Source organism: Nipponia nippon, unplaced genomic scaffold (genome assembly GCF_047370975.1).
Source record: "Nipponia nippon isolate SJK-2023a ecotype South Korea unplaced genomic scaffold, ASM4737097v1 scaffold_10, whole genome shotgun sequence".
Taxonomy (NCBI): Eukaryota; Metazoa; Chordata; class Aves; order Pelecaniformes; family Threskiornithidae; genus Nipponia; species Nipponia nippon.
The window spans coordinates 13927480-13950206 of record NW_028262291.1 but is presented as its reverse complement, the minus strand read 5'-3'; the positions used below and the strand labels follow the sequence as shown (position 1 = coordinate 13950206).

Genomic DNA, 22727 nt, shown 5'->3' with positions numbered 1-22727 from the left:
CCATGCGTATTACGTTGAGACTTCTAAGGAATTAATTAATTTGTATATGTTACAAAGTAGGAGGAGTTTTTAATTTCAGCTGGGGTATAGTTTCACCATAAAATGCATGGCCGTTCTGCTCATCATACTGTGATGTATACAATTGTGCAAGATGTGTTTTGACAATAACCTTCTGATGATTCCTTGTTTACAGGGTTAGGACGTAGCTTTAAGCATGGGCTCTACAAAGTCTAAATAAAAATTTTTCTGCCTTCATGCTGCCACTGTTGATGATCAGTCTGGCAGAGCTTTACTATGAGGAAAAGTGCTTCCTACAATAGTTCAGCAATGCATTAATATTCTGATGTCACTTTTGGCCTGAAAGTTAGGAGCTGATATATTACTGGAAGAAGGCAGACAGTTAGGAAATAAATCCCAGCTAACCTAACTCTTTCAGGTTTTTACTGTAGCTTTGCAAATTCTGGTTTATTTGACTCTTCTCTCTGCATGAATTGTCTGAAATACCAAACAAACTCTGCTATGTCTGCTTACTCTTTTATGCCTTCACAGAGTTCTCAATTCATTCTCTCTTGTCTCTCTCTTTGTTTCTCTTGTCTCTCTCTCTCTGTTTTTCTTTTTGGTGGGGTACCCTGAATCTCTCAAGCAGTGCAGGAGGCCGAACAGGACGATGTAAAGGTGGTAGTGGATGCCCAAGCTCCGAAACCAACTAAAAAAACCAAGGCAGCAGCTGCGAGCTGTCAGACTGGCAGCACCAGAAAAGAGAAAAAAGGGAAACACAAAGGTTAGCTGCATGCGGCTGAATGTCAGATGTTGAATTGACTGGAAAATACTTCTTTTTCTTTCTTTTTTTTTTTTTTTTATTTCCTTGAATTTCTGAAAATTGCCTAAAAGTAATTTCTTGAAGTTTTTATGAGATTGGAAAATGTGAGTGACTTGGTCTTGTCTCGGCATGCACAACCTGGGAGTGAAGGAGGGCTGAAATTTGTAAACTGAGTCTTTTCCAAAGTAGTGTTTGTTGAAATTGCAGAGGAGGAAAAAAGTACTGGTGGAAAGATGCTGGTGTTTTCCTGCAGTGTTAAAGAAATGAGAACCTTCTTACACCAATGTGGTTTTTTAGACTACCTGCATGTAATGTAATTTGGAGAAACAGCCTTAAATTGCAGTCATTTCTGTCCAGACTCTTACTGAGGTTTAAACGATAGAAATTAGAAGTTAAGCGGGCATTTTGAAAATCAATTCAACAAAACCAAAATAACATCCTCAAAGGGGTTCTTCAAGTTGTTACTTCAGTGTTACTCTATCCCACCTGGTCGACATATGGGAGGTGTTTGAAAAATTTTCTGCTAATGACTTTGAGTAAGATTAGGTAGACAAAAAAAATACACTATTGATAATGACAAAAGGTAGGTAGGAATGATATTGCCATTATTAGATTTACTATTTGAGCTACATAGACTAGATGGAAGAAGTAACATGATCTACTTTAGAGGTATTCAAATTTTATATATATATGCACACTCACAAAAGAGAAAGGTTTTTGTACCACATACATTCTCTTTTTATTTGATGGTGAATGACTAGTGACGTTAATAAATACCTTTCCAATAATTTGCAGTTCTTGGATAAGGCCACTGTAACACTGTCTTGCCTGGACTGTACTGTATTCCTGTCTTGTGTATGTCCAACAGTCTCTCCATTATTGCTTAAGTAAGAAAATAGTGTATATCCTTGACAAGTCTATTTAAAGATAGCAATGACTAATAAGGGTAATTATTGAGGTCAGCGCATTGGGGCTTATCTATAGAGATTTTGCAGGACTTGAGCCTACGTTATCAAAATCCTTTACGCATCCTTTACATATTGCACCTTAATTCTTGAGATCTGAACCTACAGCGTCTCTGTGTCTGTAGTCCCTCTGGCTGCAAAGGAAGCCCTAGGTTAGACAGGCTTTTGCCCTGAGGTAAAGACTTTATTCATACATTTGAAAAAAAGATGGTGTGTGTCAATACCGAGACTTAAAATAATAAGTAAAAATCAAAGGTAAAATTAACCGAATGTAAAAATTGTTGGCAAAATAAGTGAACAGAAAGCTAATGTTTCTCAATTTAATGTAAAAAGTAATGCCACTCCAGCAGAGTAATACAGATGCCAAATTTTACTTTGAAGTACATCTTGCTGAAGAGTAAAAATTCTTTTACTAGTTTAAAAGAAAACCTGTCTTGGGCTGTAACTGAGCATCGTGTGGGGTAATACTTAAATCATGGTTACTGCATAACCTTGAGGCTCTGTTTCATCTCATATAATGCCTGTTTTGCCTTTATGGGGTGTCTATGTCTGTACTATGTTCAGAACTTAAGATACTGTGCTGGTCAGTTACAGTAGGTTTTATTTGACAAACCTGCATTGTGTAACACCAACATGTGTATACATTCACACATTTTCTAGGCAGTTTTCTGATGAGCTCTTGGCTAAAATATTCCATGAACAAAATCCTAGCCGCAGCCCTAGGGAGGCCCATAGCAAGCAAGAGTAATCATTTGAGTGGGTGATTTCCAGGGCTGTCCTGCAGACGCTGGTCACGCGTGCGCTGGGGCTGCATTTGCTGGCTAGCGCTCTCTGCACGCGTCTGCTAGATGTGGGCAAGGCACTCCACGAGCAGTGTGCACTTACTGTGAAGGAGTCGTACAGGTTTTTATTATCTCGCAGCAGGTAACACCTGGTATTTTTCTCATATGCCAAGAATTCATTTCCTGAAAAGTTCTCCAAACAGGCAAATGTTAGCATATTTTAATAGAAGCAAGTTGTGTCAGTAAAAGTAATGTCACTTTATGTAGACTGAGAACTTTTGCATGCTGATACTGCTCTGTGTGTTGGAAATGAATATCGTTAGCTATAGAAACCTCTGCTGCTGCTGCGATTCTTATTGCTCATCCTGCTATGCTCTGTGTGGTCTTCCCTGGCCTTCAGCATTTGCCCACCAATTGCATCTTAGGTATGTTTCCATAGAGTGGAGGTATAATTCATCAATTGTACTAAAGAAAATTTTGAATACCTCCTCTCCTGAAGTTTATGTTGATGCTTAGTAACAAATCTCAAGTAACAAATATCCCTGTCAGTTAACATATGTTCAGAGTGTACACGTAGCACATTCTCATCCAGCTCATCTACTTTTTCCGCACACTGTTATTTAACTGATCATTCATGTATAATTTCACCCTTGGAATCATATTTAGTTTACCTTCGATAGCGTTGTAAACTTGGAGCGTTTGCAGGGGATTATAGCTGGATTTCCAGTTTTGCATCATTGTCAAAGTTACAAAATGTTTTGTTACTGATGAAAAAGTAAAACTGAATGTGACTTTAAAATTCTGGAGGGATTTTACTGATCAATCCGCTACAGACATAGCTAATTTGTGTTACTTAGGGATGAGGAAAATGCAAGTGGTAACAGAACCCTGTAGTGGAACTTGTATCAATTTTTCAGTAACTTTTAAGAGTAAGTGTGAGTCTTAAGAAAAGATTTTATAATAATATTGAATGGATTTGCTAATAACTTCAGATCTACCTAATGAAAATGGATGAAGGTTAAATGGTTTTATACCATTTTGTGGCAGATTTTTTTGGAGGAAGTTTATTGGTAATTAGACCAAATCTTGGCATTTTTAGGTTCTGCTTTTAGCTTTGCAATTGCTTCAGGTTTTGTCTCCGCTCTGACTACTCCAACTGTAACCTTTGTATGTCCTGTAAAGGAGCAGGATGAATGCCGAGGGGTGAATACACTTTATATGCTAAAATAGCATTTTAAAGGTTTCTGTTAGTATTTAGCTATAGTGAGCATTACCTTTCTAAGCATGGCCAAGCTCTTTGTGCTTTAAGAAAAAACAACCTTTAGACCAGATCCTATGAATAATAAGCTAATTCAGAGCAAAAATTGTTGAATTATACATGAATAGCTCTTGAAGCTGTATTATAATGATTGTACTCTGGTCTTAGATATGTAATGCTTTTTTAAGTGGCTCGAAGAATGATGAAACTATGATCAGAACAATGTGCTAAAGACAAATGCGAGGGACATATTAGGTTTAATGAGGTTACGCTGACATAAGGCAAGAAAAGGAATGTGGCTAATTGCTCATGTAGAGCTGATTGCACCTCTCAAGTTAGGAGTCAGTGCATTTTATAATTCTGTGATGGATAGTACGGTATTTAGCAATTTTTTTCTAAGTCTGTGATTATTACTGGTATTTCATTCTTAATGGCGGTATCCAGTATACACTGTGCCTATTTTTAAAAAGAAACATCATTTTTGTGGGACGGAGCCTGCAAATGCAGTAAATTGATGACATTTTTTAGTAGCTTAGCTCATTAAACTGGTATTTCTGAAAGCTTTGGTCTCCCAGTTTATTGTTTGACATAATATTAAGTATTGGAAAAAAAACAAAAATGTAACAAATGAATATGTAACATGGTTGTCTTTCCAGTGAAGATAGTGGATCAAATTCTGGTTTGATTTGTGATACTGGCAAGGGGTGATTAAGGATATTAGTGAACCTGGTGTGCAGTATCGCTAGATGGTTCAACAGAAAAATAATGCAAACAAGTGAAAATAGTTGCAGCAGGAACCTATGAAAGCATGCAACCTGCAGAGTATTATAAATACAAAACCAGAGCATCTTTAGATATCAAATACCTTGATGATTCTTTAAAAATTGAGATTCCTGAGAGCATTACGGGTACATAGTGGTGTGGGTTTTTTTGTTTGGTTGGGTTTTCCCCCCAATATAGGTTTGTGAAGGAATTAATAAATATACTGGATAAAGTGCTTTTTTGGCTATGTGCAATGAATGGGGCAAAAACAAATCAGGAAGATAAAATGGAGCCTTTAAAAAAACCCAGAAAACCATGCAAAGCCAGGAGTTAATTCAAAGTGAAATCTGATATGAAAATTCAAGAATCATTCTGTGAAAAGTTGTTTGGTTGGTTGGTTTTGTTGGGTTTTTTTTGCCTAGCACTCTTGCACTTAGAGCATGTAAGTACATTCTAGGAAAACCCCGCACTGCACCACACTGGTTCATTCACTGCCATAGGCAATATAAATCAATATTTTTGTTACTGAAATCAGGAATCTGGATGTGTTTGAAAAGTTAAAATAAACAATACCTTCCCAGCAATTTTTCTCTTACGTTGTACATTAAATGTATATAGTATGTTGGGTATTCCCTGCTGTCTTTATGAGAGTCAGAAAGCAAATGAGCTGCTCTGACACACAGCGCTTTTCCTGCCAGGATGGCTATTTCATGTTTTGATTTGGTTTGCTCCTTCCGTGTTTCTTTTCTCTCTTTCACGCCTGTCTGTCTGTTTTGATTTGTGCATCCTGTCCCATTTTTATATGTAACAAGCAACTACATTAACACTGGCTGACTAAGAAAGCAGCACCATTTGTTGGGTAAGAAGCATCATTTCTCACTATAACACTTCCTTTCTGGCGGGGGGAGGGTAGTTCACGTAGAGTAGATTTATCTTGGCTTCTCTGTGCATTAAAGGGTAGGAGGAACAGTAAGTGAGTTTCCACCAAGAAAAGTCCTGTTATTTCTAGATCTGACAACTCTTTCAGGCTGTGCTTTGGCAACACATAAACTTGATTGTGAAGAAGTCATTTTGGCCTCCTCAGGATAGAGATTTATGAAAGTACAGTTCCTGCTACAGTTTTCTAGATTTCATCAAAGTGAACGTAGAGCTTGGTGCTCAAGCACTTGCTTTTAGTGACCTGATCTGGTGTTAACAATAGTCCTTCTTTTGATGGAAGTTTGGACTAAATCACCTCCAGAGGTCCTTTCCTAAAAAAAATTCTATTTGCCCTCTTTCCCTATAAACAAATCCCTTTGTGATTTTGTGGTTGCTTGAACCCGTATTGGTGGACATGCAGCCCCTATGAGAACAGGGATATACTGGGAAATGGCTTAAAAATATTGACAGCTACAATATACTTAAGGTTATTCGGTCCTAAAAAATAGACCAAAAAAAATGCGTTCCCCCCCTTTAAACATTCTGCTTTTTCAGTAAGTTCCTTTTGAGGAGAGTTTCATCCCACAGAGGGCGAGAGACAGAGAGAGGTTTGGGGTTTTGGTTTGTTTTTTTTTTTAAAGCAATGGAGTTCTAAATTTCTAGAAGATGTAATTTCATGATATTTCATTCTAGGCATTTTACTAGAGCTTCCTAAGCAATCATTCTGAGAAAGAACCTTTTTCACTTATTGATTTGTGCAATACTACTTTCTTGTACTACTGTTCTGGAAGTAATTGTTATACTCAGTGGTCGCACTTCTTGATAAATGCAAATTTAAAAAAAATATAATCAACTGTTGTTTTGTCTTTTTAATTTAAAATGTAGATCACTTGAGATAATAAAAGCAGAAGCAAGTTTTGCTGTAAGCCAAGTTCTTTAAAGGACGGAAACTCTATTTGTTCTAGTGTCAGTCTAATAAAAACAGATTTCTCTGAGGATAGACTCCCTGTCTTTGACCTTGGAGTAGGCCAGCCGGCCTTTGAAGGGTTATGCTGCCATCCCTAAGTTGGAGGAAGAGCAGCTCTGCCGTGTTCTTGAAGAGCAATTGCAATTGCAGTGTTGCTGGTGGCCACAGCCTTGAGTGTTATCCACGTGGGTGTGACTTCTGTGTCAGACCAGAGGCTTGTCTAACCTGGTATCTTGCCTTTGAAGGCACGTTTGGGACAGGTGGGGGGAAAGGAGAAAATTTTCTAGTGTGCCTGCATTTGCTGTCAGCATGTTTGTAGAGGAAGGACGGACTAGTAGAACCCTCGCTGTATGTAACTGAGGTCAGAAAAAGTGGCTTGAGATTTTCTCTTCCAGAGACCTCCTGCCTGACCTTGGTCAACTCTTCAGATCTGATCTGCAAAGGGCTTAAGTGTATTCTTAAAACTTAGTCTGTGAGCAATATGCCTGACTTCATATGTTGAATTTGTGTCTTAAATGCTTTATAAAATGAGAACAAGAATTTTTGTATCCTGCAGTTACTCATTTGTAAAGTGGGGACAGAAATACTTGTTTTCTATGCTGTGTTCCTTTCCTGATAAGTAATCTTGTTTGCCATTCAGTCACTGAGCTCAATTAGTTCTCTCTGATGCACGATACTTTTCTTTTTAGTTTCTTTCTTAGTTTGCAAATGTCCTATGAAGAAATTCTTAATTTATTATAAAAGTTATTTTCAAATAATTTAGAAGTCTGTTTTTTCATGGTGTCCTAGGTGCAGTAAAGACTCTCTGTAAATAATCAGTTAATCATTCTTTCCTGTACTTACAAGTTCATGTAAAAGAACCAAGAGGAAATAACATCTGCTGAAAATCTTTTCATAGCAAAATGTTTGCATGTATAAATACATGCAGAGAGGAACATGATGTGTATAAATACAATTAGATTCTTTTCCTGCAAGATCCAATTACTAGGGATTCATGTAGTATATAGTCAAATACTTAAATAATGTTTTGGAGAGCTGACTCACTATGCTTATGCCTGTAATTTGCTGCTGGGTAGTTTGTCACATACTTAATCTGTAACTAATTTTTTCAAGACTACCATTGTGCGTTGTGCACTATTGTCAGATAGCAAAATCTTTCCTCACGTTCGGTCTTGTGCTGTCTAAGTGGTGGCCACATATATCACCTGCCTCTCTGAAGTTTCTCTGGTCATACATAGCTTGGTAGTAGGTAGTCTTTTCCTCCCATTTGAATGTCTCCCCCCACCCCTCTGCCCACTAAAAATTTTAAATACTCTTTCTTGATTATCTCTCGAGCAATGAAATGATCAAAATTGCGGTTCTGACCTATCCTCTTTAATTTTCCTATTCTGCTGTAATATTATATATTATAGTGTCATTAGACTGCGATGACTTTAAGAATTTTTCTGATGGCGTGTCTAGAAATGCTTAATTTCTATCCAGTTTTGAGAGGAAGTTCCACTCGGACCTATTCTGTTACAGATTCTGCGTTTAGACAGGACTATTCAACAGACTGATCTAAGCCCTGTGTTCAGCATGACTATACCCTTAGTTTCCCACTTGCAAATAGGGTTAGGAAGTGTATTTCTTTTCCACAAAATCATTTTGAAGATTGTGAAGCTGAAATAAAAATGCATGAGGCTCAAATGGATACCCAGAACTGCCCTTGTAATGCTCTACTAGTGCTATTTTGAGGGGGAAAAAAAAACCACCCCGAAACAACCTCTACATTTGTAGGGCCAAGGAGGAGGGATGTACTTCAGGATCTATAGCCTCTATCCCACGTAGTCTGTACTTGCTTAGTTTGTCAGAAAGAAATTTGATAACTACATCTAGTAGAACTGAGATGGCTCATCTATATTCATTTTAGCATCTGTCTGTAGGACGTATCAAAATGGTTGGAAACTGTTCAGCAGAAAGCTGCTGGGGATGTAGGATAGAGAAATGTATGGCTGGTGACCCTCCCATAAGGAGATTTCCTTTAATTGCTGGATTGGAACAATAAAACAAGGTCTCGACTTCATATCCTTGAAATGTATTGTCCTTAATAAATCCAGTGAGACTGAATGGATTTGGGGTTGTTGGTCCATCCTTTAGAAGCTGGAGTTTCTAACAGGCATAATGTGGTATCATGAAATGCAAGAAAGCTTAGATTTGTTTCTCATACATCATAAACACTAAGCAAAATTTTGCTACTTTATTCCTTTTCCAAGGCTTTCAGTAGTGGTTCTTTTCTTTATTTTTCCCATACCTTTTCCTCTCTCCTCTCATTCCAGACCTGGATCTTTTTTTTTTTTTTTTTTTTGGTGGAGATAATTAACATTTTATGTGTTTAAAGCAAAAGAAAAAAGAATCCTACCTAAGAATCCCATACCTGAGATCAAAGTTAAGTGCAAGTCCACCTAATGTATTTTGAATTTCTTAGAATTTAGAGGAATTCAGGTTATAAAAACATTCTATGTGGTAGTTTAGATTACCAGCTTTTAAGAGCATGGTACTGTCTATTTATGAATATTGTCTAGAAGATTTTGGGTGCTAACAGAATGCAGGCATTGATAAATAGTAGTTTATAGGATGGGAATACCAATGAATGACAATTTTCTGTTGCATTTTTTTTCATGATCTCCCTGTTCTCATTTCTGGTACCTCTGGGTTTCATCTGAGACATGGCCATGTCAAAGTTTACCAGAAGGCCGTTACTTGAAGGGACTGGTATTCTGGGGGTTGCTTCAGTCTTCCTCTTTCCTCCCTGTCCTCCTTCACAGTTGCCTCTCAAAAATTCCTTTTCTTGTTAGCAGGTGTTCAAGCACATCTCTATCAGGTTTTTTCCTACCTGATTTTTGGGAAAAGCTATAGAAAATGCTGACTGTAGCAATAAACACTTTCTTTTTGGCACAGCCCGCTCAGCTTCTTTGCCTCTTTTGACCCTGTCCTTAAACTGGGAAACTTGTAACTATAGATATGAATGGTTTGTTTTATTGCACGGTGAACCATCCTTCCAGTAAGTGGGTGAAAAGGAGTCAGCGAGGCAAAGAAAGTGAGAAAATAGGGAGAGATCCAGCTTGAGTATCACGATTACGCAAGCTTGGAAGTGTTGTCAGACATTAGCTAGGTGATGATAAAGCTGCCTTTTGAACTATGACTTACAAAGATACACTCATATCTCATGAGATAGAAAAAAGAAATGTGTAGGTATGCTTGCACTTAATACCATTTTACACATGCGTATATAGCTACAAAGATGTGTGCACACACACAAATATTAAATAGTTAGTGCTGCATTTGCCACGAAACATCTACAGTATTCTAATGCAGCAGAGGTTCTTTTTTTTTTTTTTCCCTCTCTGTCTGGCTACATCTTCCATTCCCTTAAATGGGGTCACCAGTGAAACCATTCATAATGCTTAATAACACACTCTACCAGTGATGTACTCTTCAGCATACTGAAATTGATTTTTCTTCTCTAAAAGTGTGACCTGCCAGTGTAGCCTTTGTCCTAACAGCTAATAATACGTGATGTTCCTGACAGCAGGGGATGTGAGTGCAGATGTTCTGCAGGCACCAGAAAAAAGCAGCCTCAGTGCAATGTCTAATGTTGTCGAAGGCATTTCATTTGCTGCAGATCAATGTCTGCTTTGAAGAAGAATAATTAAGGTGTTTTGTTCCTTTTGAAATGGGTTCTCAAAATCAGGTTTGTATCATCCGAAGCTTAATAAGGGGCTAGATAGATATGCATGAGGTATGAGCATCTTGTTAAATTCATGGATGCTTAACACTTTTGAAATTCAGAGTATTAAGGTAAGAACCTAACTTTAGGCAGCCACTTTAATGAGAATGGTTAATATGGATAAAGCTGTTAAAAATACCACAGTGGATCTGAGCAGCTACCTGTCTGTTCTAGAGCACCTTTGCTGTAGTGTTTATGCTGAGATAACTTTTAAGGAAAATGCTATTCTATTCCCTGCCATATTATACCTGCAACATAGGAAATTATACTGTTTGTTCTGCATCACACAGAGCTTCTGTCTGAAATTGTCATCCTACCAAGATGAGAGAAACGTTTTCATGGACTTTATTTAGTCCTTCAAGGTTGGATGGACAGATTGTTTATTTGTTGTTAGTTGTTGTTGTTAGTTCTACTGTTAAGTAAATCAAAATTTACAGGGTTGGTGCAGAAATTGCCAGGTAAAGGTCTGTGTGATGCACGTGAGTCAATAATTCCTTGTGGTCTTGAACTCTGTAAATTTAATACTTCTGCAGTATCGGACTGCATCTTGTTAGGTAGTTGCACAGCCAGTGCTGTTCCTGTTCCTGAGGGTGTGGACCACTCTCTTTTCCACTTATGCTTCCTATCGCAGTGGCACTGACAGCAAGTATGGCAAAGTACAGTTAAGCATGCTAAATGTATAATCCAGTTGTCTTTTAATGCAAGTTGACAGCTGCTGGCAAAGCGGGTTGAAATGGTATTCTTGGAGACTTCTGCTACAGATCTGAAAAAATCCCAATCCCAACAGCTCCTTCTCACAGGATTTACTCAGCTCTGTTTGGTGTGAGAAGCACCATATTCTTTTACTGAACTAGCTCGTTGTAATGCTTGCTAATCCTCCACAATGTTGCTTGCTTATTAACAAAAATTTCAGAACAGCAACACTATACAGGCTTATGTTATTTACTATGTCTGTGCATGATAGTATCACCATTTTTATTGGTGCAAAAGTGCATTTTTATATAGCTAATTTAGTAATACATACCAGCACTATGTCTTAACTAACAGCTGACATACATTTGCAATCTGATGTTTTAACTTGCTGTCCTGAAGAAAAAAAATGAAGTTAGCTTGTGATAAGAACACACCCCACGCACCCCATATTTTCTTTTTTCTGTCTTCAGAGGCGATTTACAGCCATAAGGAGGTAGGTAGTTTCTTTCTGGCTGTCATCAGAAGCCACAGAATCACAGCATGGCTGAGGCTGGAAGGCGCCTCTGGGGACGGTCGAGTCCCGTGCCCCTGCTCAGAGCAGGTTGCCCAGGACCATGCCCAGTCGGGATTTGAGCATTTGAGAGGATGGAGGTTCCACGGAATATTCATTATCTTCTTTATAGTTTCACTCTGATGTTTTAACTGTATAGCAATTTACTAACTCTGTAGGCATATTTAGGCTTGTTAACGTGCTGCTCTTCCTATGGTATACACTGCTAGATCTACTTGTGAATTTTCCAGGTTTCTGAAACTTTGAAGCATCGTTTCATAATAGCAATGTTGTTTATTAGGGGATATGGCGTAATCTGGGACTCAGGCTTATCTGTTTCTGGACCAGTTGTGTGTCTGTATGAAAGCTGCATCTGTTTTCTTTGTTAGCCCTCTCCAGTGAATTTCTTTTTTCTGTTTCATTTTCAGTGTTTCTGCTGCATGAGGGGGTGTGCTTTGGGGGTGAGGAGGGCAACAGTGAAATCCTGATCGCCTCTTGGAGATTCTCTAGTGCAGTATGTGGGAAGTAAGATGTTTGCCTTGGAGGCTAGTTTAGTCTTGTTTAAGTCTAGGAATATTATTGAATGTGAACCTCTCATCTCTGATTCTTAGAAAAGATGCTTTTTGTGAGTGAGCAATTCTCTTTTCAGTAACTGCTTGACACAAAGACAGCTAAGGCTTTTGCTGTTTTCTGACAGGGATTGATGGCCCAGCTGCTTTTCAAGATGATGTTCAGAAGATAGGAAGTCAAGTGCAGATTCTCACTGTTGGACAGTCTAGCCATGATGAAGACGATGGAGAGAAAATGGCTAGTGGCCAACAACAGCAAAGCAAACAAGATCTTAGAACAGCAATGCAGAAAAAAGGTAAGTAGCCAAAGCTGCCTTCACGTTCTGATAGACTTCTTTTCCTATTCTCACTCTCAGCCCTAGCCTAAGCAGAGATTGTTACTTTGTGTTTCTTACCCTCAGAGCCTGTTAGGCTTTATTCTATTATCTCAAAAAAAAAAAAAAAAAAAAAAAAGTAGGTCTCTCTTGTCCCAGGCAACAAGAGCTCTTCAGGCTCTCAGGGATGTGGCTTTCCCATCTGCAGTGCAGTGCCGCTATTAAGGTTCCAGGCAGATGCTAATGCTTGTATCCATCTGTTCACATTTTTATATTGTACAACTCTGGAAATTACTTACTTGAGTACGGAATAGCAATTTTCAAACTAGAATATTAATTTTAGTTGTGTTGTCAGTTAAATATTGTTCATGTTTTCATAATGTGTGTTCATGCTTGCAGAGGTGAAAATTACAGCACTCTGTATTCTGCAGCATTTCCCATGCATAGTCCTCAAATGTTCTGGAATATTTTTTTTTTCTAGAGGCATGCATGATTTGGGAGATAGATTGTGTATGTACGCATTCATGCATCCATCTCTTCCTTCCTGCACTGTTGTTATCTCTCATTAGACATTAACTGTAGGAAGGAAAAAAAAATCCTAAAATCCTCACAAAGCTTTTTCTGAAGGCATTTGCTTTGGAGTTGTTCTTCTTCAGAGTACAGCTTTTGAAGCAAAGATGGCTCAAGCCAAGAGTGCTCTGATGCTTTAAGAATAAACTCTTTGTGTATAAAAAGCAAAATGTAAGTGCAAACTTGACTCATCTAGAATGGACTATTCATACCTAAATGCCCGCTTCTTGTCTGCAGAGCAGTTCTCACTAAGATTCATTTTTTCTGGGACGTTGCTCTGCAGATGTGAGCAGCTTCAACTGAAATGGGCAGATTTTCTCCAAGTGTGGTATTTCCTGGGCATTTGAGCTGGAGGGATGTTGGCATGACTAACAAGTTCTGATCTGTGTGGTGATTGTGTTGCCTTAGACCATGGCTCAGAATATTTAATCATCAGACACACTACTTACTAAAGCTGATTGACTTAAAAACTATCAACAGACTTCTCAAATTAGGTCAGAGCACACAGATTTTTACTCTGGGGGACATTTCTATTTTTGATGTTTTTTCCATGTTAAGGTATATTTTTATTCTCCCCAATTTTTTGTTTATTTTTTAATAGAAGCAGTGGGTGTTTTGTTTTTTTCTTTGTTTTGATTTGGTTTTGGTTTGCTTTGTTGCTTTATATTCTTAAATATATGATATGACCTTTTTTTACCAGGTCTGAGTATACTCCTGATCAGAACAGACACTGCTAAGAGTGGGCCACTAGTATGCTTCAAGTCGGGGTGGGGAGGAGGGTGCTTTTTTTAAATGGGAATGCTGAGGTTGACTCATTTTTATTAACAACAGAGCTGTGCTCTGTGAGACACAAAGAAAGGTATTAAGACAAGACTGCAACTAGCAGCATCTCCATAAAATATTTTTACTCTGTGTCTATGGTTTGCCACTTGATACCTGCAGAGTAGGCTTGTTAGAAAGTTTTGAGTATCCCAGTATTCATGGGAAACTTTATGTAGAGCCAGGGCTTTTCCCGTGGATTCCCACTGCCACTTCACGCTTGTGGCATGTCCTTACTGGTGTGTCCCCGTTGGTCTGAAAAGCATTTAATTGCTCTCTCCCCTCATCCTTCTCTTGCATGGAACAGCAGCAAAAGGAGAAGAACACAGAGATAAATGCTGACTGGCCTAATGGGAAAGGCTGAGTCCCATCAGATTTGCATAGCCCTGATTTGTGCCCATTCTGCTCTTTGACACTAGCTTTGTGGAGTAGCCCCTCTCAGCACGTGTCTGCTTCCCCAGCGAGTCAAGTTCTGTTACAAGAGGTTATAGGCTACCTGAGTGTGAAAAGAATATGCCACTGGCAAGAAAATGCCAAATGTTTAGAGTTCTCCTTCTGTTGGAAATTGCCATACTAGAATCATTTTCTTCCTGCAGGAAATATTCATCCTTTTGATTTCAGAAGCCTTAATATGTAGAGTTCCTCTCTGGCAAATGAGTCACTAGGACAGAGCTAGACTTCCATAAGTTTTAACACTGAATAACTAACATTTAGCTTCACATTTATCAGTTTCCTATATGTCTCTCTAAAGACTTGGAATGAGCAATTTCGTCTTAGTTCTTCTTTGCTACCTGAAGTTACAACTGTTTTGAGATTCAGGGAAGGAACAGATTTGATTTCTGGGTTCAAAAACAAAACAGGAGGTCTCTGAAGCATTCTTCCCCACAGGTCATGAGTGCTGACTTTTCTAAGGCTGGCACAGAATTTTCACCACCAAAATATTGGTGGTGAAATAGTGAGCACGGATGTAGAAATAAACTGATTATGTCTGTGCATATGACATATGGCCTTATTGCACAGCTGTCAGCTGAGGAGATGGACTGTCTCTATTACCCATGCATAGTTGACTAGAACATGGTTGTCATTATTAAGAAATAATGCTTGTGATTAATGAGTGTGTGATTAATAATGAGTGAGTTCTACAGGCTTTGAAAATATCTGTTGACCTGTGAACTCAGGCCTCCCTTGCATAACCAGATCCTATTGAAACTTTTTGCTGTCGTGCTGTGTGGTGTATGTCCAGACTGGGGGAACTGAAGAAGTGGATAACGAGACCATTCATGGTGCAGCTGAATGGAATACAAGCATTGCATATGCTTCTGTTTTATACACTCGCAACACCGCTACTCTGGTGTTGTTTCATTATCCAGTGTGCATCTGGTGTCAAAAGCTATTTTAAAGGGATATGCATTGAAGTTTTTGGAAGCAGCAATAACATAAAAAGTATTTAAATGCCTTTTTTTGTGTCTTTTTTTTCTCATTCAGTTCCAAAATTTGAACTGAAGAAAACCATTACTGATACTATCTCCAATATTTATATTTCTGTACATTAGTTTGATTCAGTCTCTGCTTGTTGCAGACCAAGCTCATATTGCAAAAGACTAAGCTGCATGAAAGTCTCTGTGTGTATCCCTGGAAGTCCCAGAAGAACAGTTTAGAGAGCCTGAGAAAGATGATGAGGGCACACTGGGCACAGGGATTTAGGTAGAATTTAGGTCATGTGAATATGTCTGAATGCTTTTTCCAATGTTACTGAATGAATACTTGTGTAGAATCTGTGTATATCACTTGTGTTGATCGGTTTTATTTTTTTGTGTGTTAGAATTCAAAAGCAGGCCAAAAACTTATCACGCAGGGCACATCGTGCACAGAACGGTTTATGGTGCAACCGTTTAGCATGGATGATGTTTTCTGGCACTTCAGCTTTGTGATCCAGGGCTTTTTTACTTTGTTCAAAGTAGAAGCAGGTAGAAGGTGAATTTGATTGTGCAGAAAGATAAAATGTCCGTAATTGAGAATTCAGGCAGCAGCATTATGGCCCCATCCAGTAAGCCTTTAGCCCTGTGCGGAGTCCTGTTGGCAAGTTAGGCTTGTTCACTCAATTAAGGGTTTGCAGAATCAAGCCCATGGATTTTTTCCTTTCCCAGATCCCCATGCAAATACATCCTGGTCCTCTTCCACCTCCCAATCCAGTCTTGTCGCCCTGGATCATGTTCCTGGTAAGTACAGAAGGAAAAAGTTAATTATGGCCATGCTTCTTGACTCTGGAAATCTTTGCATTTCATTTATCCTTCTGCATTGGACTTACCAATAGTGGCAATTCTGGACCAAGTTGTTTTCTTTTTTTTTTTTCTTTTTTTTTTTAAAGACAAAATATTTCATAGTTAGCCTCTAATATGTGCAACTTAGAGTTTGAACCTGAATACAGGGTGGCTTTATCTGCATGATAGTCCTTGAAAAACTAGGCCTAGCAAATGATGCTTTCTGCTGCTAAGTCCTATTTGATGTTCAAAGTTGTGTTTCCCTTTGAAATGTCTGAGGTTTTGAATTCTTGTAAAGTCAAATTTTTAAGTGCTGTAAGGCAGTTCCTTTGGCCTGGGCTGATACTGGTTTTTACATGAAATAAATATGCATGAGAACATTTCCTTGATGTGAATGTTTCTTCTCAGTCTAAGATCGGCTCTTCATCAGATCACATAGGAACAATTAAAAGTGTGCTGTAGAAGGGCTCGTATTTTAATTGTTAAGGTTTCCAAATGGCTGTGATAGGTTGTCCACTCAGCTCCAATTTCAAGTTTAAGATTTTGCGTTGTGTTTGAAGTACATGATGATGAAGAAGATCTGAATTTAATTCCTAACTGGATATTGCTCCTGTATCACTGCGTAACTTGATCCTCTCTGTGGAATGGAAACCATGATATTTCCTTTCTCATTTGGTGAAATGTTTCGGTTTCTCAGGGCAGGTACTGTCTCACCCACGTGTTTGTACACTGCCTCACACAGTGGCCTCCCCCCACACACACCCTTTCTCACCTGTGAGCCTAAGGGTGCAACAGTATAATAAGTGATGTTTTACAGCAAGTATGGACAGCTTTAATGTATTAGTATTTCATATAAGTGCACTGCTTTCTCCTCAGGCATTTCAAGCAGCATGAATTTTGATGAGGAAGAAGATGAGGAAGATGAAGACAGCTCCAGTTCTTCACAGTTAAACAGTAACACCCGGCCTGGTTCTGCCACAAGCAAGAAATCCAATAAGGTAAGGGGTGAGCGCCGAAGAAGGAGCGTGCAGGCTGCTATGTACTGCGTGATTTCAGAGTGCAGTCAGGATTGGCCTGGCTTTCTTGTTTTGTTTTTAATATGCACCAGAGTATCTCCAAGGTGATTTACTGTGATAGCTCTCAGGGTTCACGGGAGAAAGCAATGAAAATAATGACTTGGAGAAAAGAATAGCAAATATTGTCTGAACTTGAATGAAGAGAAAGGTAACCAGTAAATATTTACCTTTCTACCTCTTACAGGTGTTCAGAAGGATCTTTTGTTTCTATTGCCTTTTTCTGAGCGTTTTCCCACCCTGTTCTCGCTGCTACCATCTGGACATAAAATAAGACTTTGGCTTGTTCAAATATTCTAAATCACAAGCTTTTGCTAAACCAGCTGATGGTGCCCCACTCTTTTATATACTGCAGTGACTTTTCATCTCTGTTATATCTCTGTCTAGCTTAATCTGTCTCTCCCTATCCCATTTCTTCTTTTCATCAAAAGTTATCTTTGTCCTTGGGTACAGCCTTTCTGAAAAAAGAAGTGTGGTGAGATGGGAAGGTGTGAGCCAGAGTTTGCTTTGTAACGTTACAGCACTCTGCCTGTGCAGCCACCACGTTCTGCTTTGCCAGATGTGTCTGTATGCTGAGCATCAGCAGCACAGAGAACTGCTCCCTGAGCCTTTGACTGATTGGATGGGAAGAGATCCTTACCTTGATAAGCTGCCTTCAAGGCTGCTGAGGAATCAGAACGGGCAACACAATATGTCCATTGTTTTTATTTTTTTGAAGTGCAGCTTCTATCAAATGTCATTCCTTTGTACTTTATAACCTGAGTTTTTCTCACTGTTTTAGGAAGCGGCCTCAGCCCCCAGTCCTTCCACAAATGAGCCTCTCATAGATGTTGATGACCTGGAGGAATTTGCTGTAAGACCTGCTCCACAGGGTGTCACTGTCAAATGCAGAATCACAAGAGACAAGAAGGGAATGGACCGAGGGATGTACCCTACTTATTACCTCCACTTGGAAAGGGAGCATGGTAAAAAGGTCATAAAATAACTTGAATGGCATACCAGTTGCATCTGAATATAAAAAAAAAATATTAAAAGTCTGAGGAAGTCTTACAAAGAAAATATAATCTTATATTTTAAATGCATTTTCACTTTCACTGAGATCTGCCCTACAGTCTTCCAAAAGCAAAAAAATAGTATCACTTTGTTCTACTGCCTTTCTTCCTATCTCTAATCTTTGGCCTTAAATAATCCATGCATGGCACTTTTATGTGACAGTCAGCAGTTGGGGCTCTCTGCATTCTGTGACCTGAAAAGTATCTATTTTCAATTCAACTGGAAGAGCCAGAGCAACTTAGAATGAAACAGTTAACAAAATAGTTTGAATTTAATTATTTAAACCATAAATAATGGACTGAGTGGTTGAGAAGTCACTTTTCCTTTCCAGATTTTTAACTGGTTTTGCTAAATCCCAGGAGACCTTCTGTTACTTCACTAATGATGCTGGAAGACAGAAAAATTGGCTATGGTTTCCTTATATCAAAGCAGGAAGCGGTGTGTGCTAACCCCTTTGGCATTCTAGAATATGTTTTTTTTGCACTGCTTAGGTGTTTCTGTTAGCGGGAAGGAAACGAAAGAAGAGTAAAACCTCTAATTACCTCATCTCCATAGACCCAACTGACCTGTCTCGGGGTGGAGAGAGTTTTATTGGAAAACTGAGGTAAACACTGATACATCTAAGAATTTACTTTATATAATATAATGTTCGTTTGACATTAAGAAGCCTGTAAGCCATTATGACTTCTTAATTAGAGGCTTGACTACATCATGTGATAATGGTCTTAAAGTTTACCAGTATCCAAGGCATGTTTTCAAAACGTCTCAAGTACTTACGAGATCACATTTTATTAAAAGTCAGCAGGACTGAAGCTCTTAAATGCTCAAAGGACAGGTTCTCAAGGGCATATGAGCACAACTTATCTTAATGGGATTTTCAGAAGTGCATGAGTAGATTGTGTCTAGCCCCTATTGATATAAATACCTTGGAAGGGAAGTTCTGTCTGTTAGACAATCTGAAAATCTCTTTGGTTTTGCCCATTTCTTAAGATCCGGATTAGAGTTAACTTACAAGTAGTGGAATTCTTTCAGAACCGTGTTTCTTTTCTGTCTGTCACCCCATCATACATCAGTCTGTTGTTGATATTTATGTGGAGCCTCTCAATGCATGTTTACATTGCCTGTGCCTGAGGAAAGGGACTGGACTGCTAATTGCCATTTGCCTGGGTGGATCTCAGAACTTCATGTGCTATTTATTGCAGTGCAAACAGAATGAGGATAATGTGGTTTTAGTATGTTCTAAGTTGTATTTTTGCACTCTTTGGTGTGATTTCCATTTAAATAGGAAAGACTGATCTTTCTTACAACTTTATGAAAATCACTCTCTGTATTCTAATAGAGTTAGTAGTCAGGTAAGAAAGCAGAGAGTTTAGTAGAGAGTAAGCATATTTTAAAAACCAAGCAAACAAAATAACCCCACCTGAGTGTTTCCTTTTTGCTTTCCTGAATTTACTAGTTTGCAAGGTGTTGTGAGAAATCTCCAGTGTAATGATAAGGGACCTTTAGTATACTCTGCTATACTGTACCTTTACATTTTTGGCATGGGTTTTAATCCAGGAGTTGCCGCTTAGTTGGAATTAGAATTAACAACTATTTGTACTCAATATTATTTGTCTTTCCTTTGGGGCTACAGTGCAGTAAAGGATAGATGTCTCAGGCAGCATTACTGACAAATGGTGATTGGATGTTCCATTTTTTTTGATAGATCAAATCTTATGGGAACTAAGTTTACAGTTTATGACAATGGAGTAAATCCAATGAAAACAACATCAAGCCTGGAGGCGAGTATCCTGCGTCAGGAGCTAGCTGCTATTTGTTATGTAAGTACTGCTCACAGGCAAAATATGCGAGAAAGGGCAGTTCAGTTTCTGAAATAGCGCACTGAATTTCTTTCTCACTTATGATTATCTAAATCAGCATTCAGACTTTGATGTCATCAAACAGCTGATCTTCACTAGAGAAACCAGGAAATTCAGTGGAAAGTAGAGGTGAAAAGCGTTGTGCACAGAACCAGGTTGCCCAGTTCTCACTTTTGGTCAGAAAGTGTTGGAGCTTTTACATAACTCTCTGGAAGGGGTAGGATGCTTCACAGCCTGCAGGCACCATCCGAGGGAGCCTCCTGAACTGGAAAGGGTTGTGCAGATGGAATTACTGCACTAAAGTATGATCATTTGTAATGGCATTTTGGAGGAGGCCTCTCTGATCCGAAACACAGGTAAATGGACAGCTAGGTCTGCAGCAGTGGCCGAGAGACTGGGATAAAACCTCTAAAACTCCTTTTTACCAGGAAAAAAACAAACAAGCCCCAAACAAAATCCAAAATTCAATTGAAGGAGAGAAACCAGCTTCTTATAGGACAGTGAATAGCATTTGTCAGGGGCAATGCAGACAATCAAGACTTGAAGCACAGTTGCTGTTGTTTCACGATTACTGGATGACTGTTTTGGTGAGAGTATTCTTTCAGTCCAGAAATCTCTGGGCCCAAGAAGCTCTTCCAGTCAAAGTTGGTGCATACACTGCTACAGAAAGTTTTCTGTTTTCACAAATCAACAACCCCTGACAAAAATACCCAAGAACCGCTTTTCTAAAAGTTCCTGCCCAGCTCTAATCAAGGATGCCTGGAGCTCTGTCAGATGGAGGTGCAGCCATCCCAGCATATACCCTGCATATGCACAGAATTTGTTCCTGGAAAGGTCAGCTTTAGGTTGTGGGGAGCAATGTGTCTGCAAGCTTTTGGCACATGAAAAGGAAAGCAGAGAGCCATCCTTTCCACGCAAAGTGCTGAGAGCACTGAGGGGCAGCAGTATTAGCTGCTAACGTGTTCTTTTCCTGCTGTGTAGGATGCAGTTTTTCTGTGAATATAGTATAAATAGTGGTTTTGTTCACATGTGCTATTATTCAGGCACATGGCCTATGGTTGCAGACAGACACAGACGCACACACATATCCCTCCATTCCTGTTGGATTTGAAACTCTCTCAGAATTTCAGAAAATCCAGCTAACAGGATTTAACAAGAGAGTGCAGGATTTGATGTCAGTTTACAGTTTGACTTAAGTTTCAGTAGGAACCAAGGAGAACTTACATGTTTAATGAAGGTAATTTTACTGGTTTATATAGGAGGGCACTCCCTGGAGCCAGGCAACTGGTCTTCTGGTGCAAACTAGACATACAAGGAGAAAACAAAAAACAGTTTAAAAAAAGTTATATATTAAAAAATTTAGGCATTGCTTGTATAAGTCAACAGCAATGACATGTGAACCATTAACATTGCCAAATAAAAAACTCAGCTGCAGTCAGCAGAGGTAATTAGAAATGTAAGTGTTGGAAAGAACAGAACCATGACCACTGTTTGAAGAATGTGGCTAAGATAAGCTACTTTTATGTGTCTGTTTTGAGATCAGCAGTTTAAAATTTGTACATTTGTATAAGAAGATGACTCGTTCCACTGATATTTTGATACTCATGAAGAAAGGCAGCAGGCTTGCAGGTGTGCTATGGCCAGAGGACAAAAGGAAATCAGAATGATATTTCATTACTAGCCAGGTTTACTAAAGTGAGATTATTGTTCCTGGCTGCAGCAGAACCACAGCAAAGAATGCCAGAAAGAGCACTCCTGCAACACCCTTGTCCTAAGGTAACCTTTTAATTCTTGCCTTGATATTTTTCCTGCAGCAAAAAGTATAATAAACAGTACTTTGAAAGCACCACTATGCCTCTCACTGTCTCTCAGCTCATCCAATCAAGTACCCATCTGGAGAGCAAGCTGTACCCGCTTCCACTAACTTACTGAGCCTGACCTGCTGAATCATCTCAGCAGTTCTAGTTTATACAGGCAGAAGCTGGTGATGCATCTATTGTTAACTGTGGGATAAATGTGTTGAGAACTCTCATTGTGGAGCTTTCCTTAGGGCACGTTTCAAGCAATAGGAATAAAGTTAGTGCAAGGACCGAGTTTTAGCAGGTGCTGTTAACCATTTTTACTCTCCCCGCTGATGGCAGGCTAGCATATTAATAAACCTGCAGCAGCACCTAATGGCTGATTTCAGAATCGCTTGGCAAAAATTTATCGAGAAGCAGGGAGATGTAACTGCACCACTTGTACCAGGATTTTCTGTGCTAGATTCCTTTATATCCATAGTATCTCACAATTCAGTTTGTGTCAAATTCTGCAGGCAGGGAGCTCAGCTGATATTCTGAGGTGTGACTCAGGTTTCAGTAAAGCAATAAAACTACGTGTTTCTGCTCAGGCCTAAATCACTTGCGTTGTGCTCCAGTGTAGTGGGTTCTGTGGTTTAGGCTTTCTATGGAATGATAGTTTCTACGGGATATATTAAGGCCAGGGCACAGCTGTGTGAATCAAGTCCAGAAGGGGAAGTGGCTGAAGGAAAACTGGGATAATTAAATTGTGAATCTCCTGGGAGCTGTTGGGATAAAAGCTTGCAGCTTTTATCATGGTAGCTATTGCCACCATAGTGAAATGCTTTCATAATTTTATGAAAGTGTGTAAGATTTTAAAAGCAACCATGGGGAGAGGCTCTGTGTTCTTTCAGTCCAGTTTATTGTGACATGCTCACAGAAGCGCTTAC

The 22727-nt window shown here is 39.0% G+C and overlaps 1 protein-coding gene across 8 annotated transcripts in view; it reads left to right on the top strand.

Moving 5' to 3' along the window:
- Positions 1–22727, top strand: part of TUB (TUB bipartite transcription factor) — a 182600-nt gene that overhangs the window by 140793 nt on the left and 19080 nt on the right. For 3 of the 8 annotated variants that reach the window (XM_087745579.1, XM_087745582.1, XM_087745581.1), the window contains exons 4-10: positions 644–781; positions 12179–12346; positions 15901–15972; positions 16891–17012; positions 17869–18060; positions 18632–18744; positions 19846–19960. In XM_087745579.1, the coding sequence (XP_087601705.1) occupies positions 644–781; positions 12179–12346; positions 15901–15972; positions 16891–17012; positions 17869–18060; positions 18632–18744; positions 19846–19960 (920 nt within the window). The remainder of the gene's footprint in view (positions 1–643; positions 782–12178; positions 12347–15900; positions 15973–16890; positions 17013–17868; positions 18061–18631; positions 18745–19845; positions 19961–22727) is intronic. The other 5 variants (XM_087745580.1, XM_087745585.1, XM_087745584.1 and 2 more) reach the window with 5 other exon arrangements.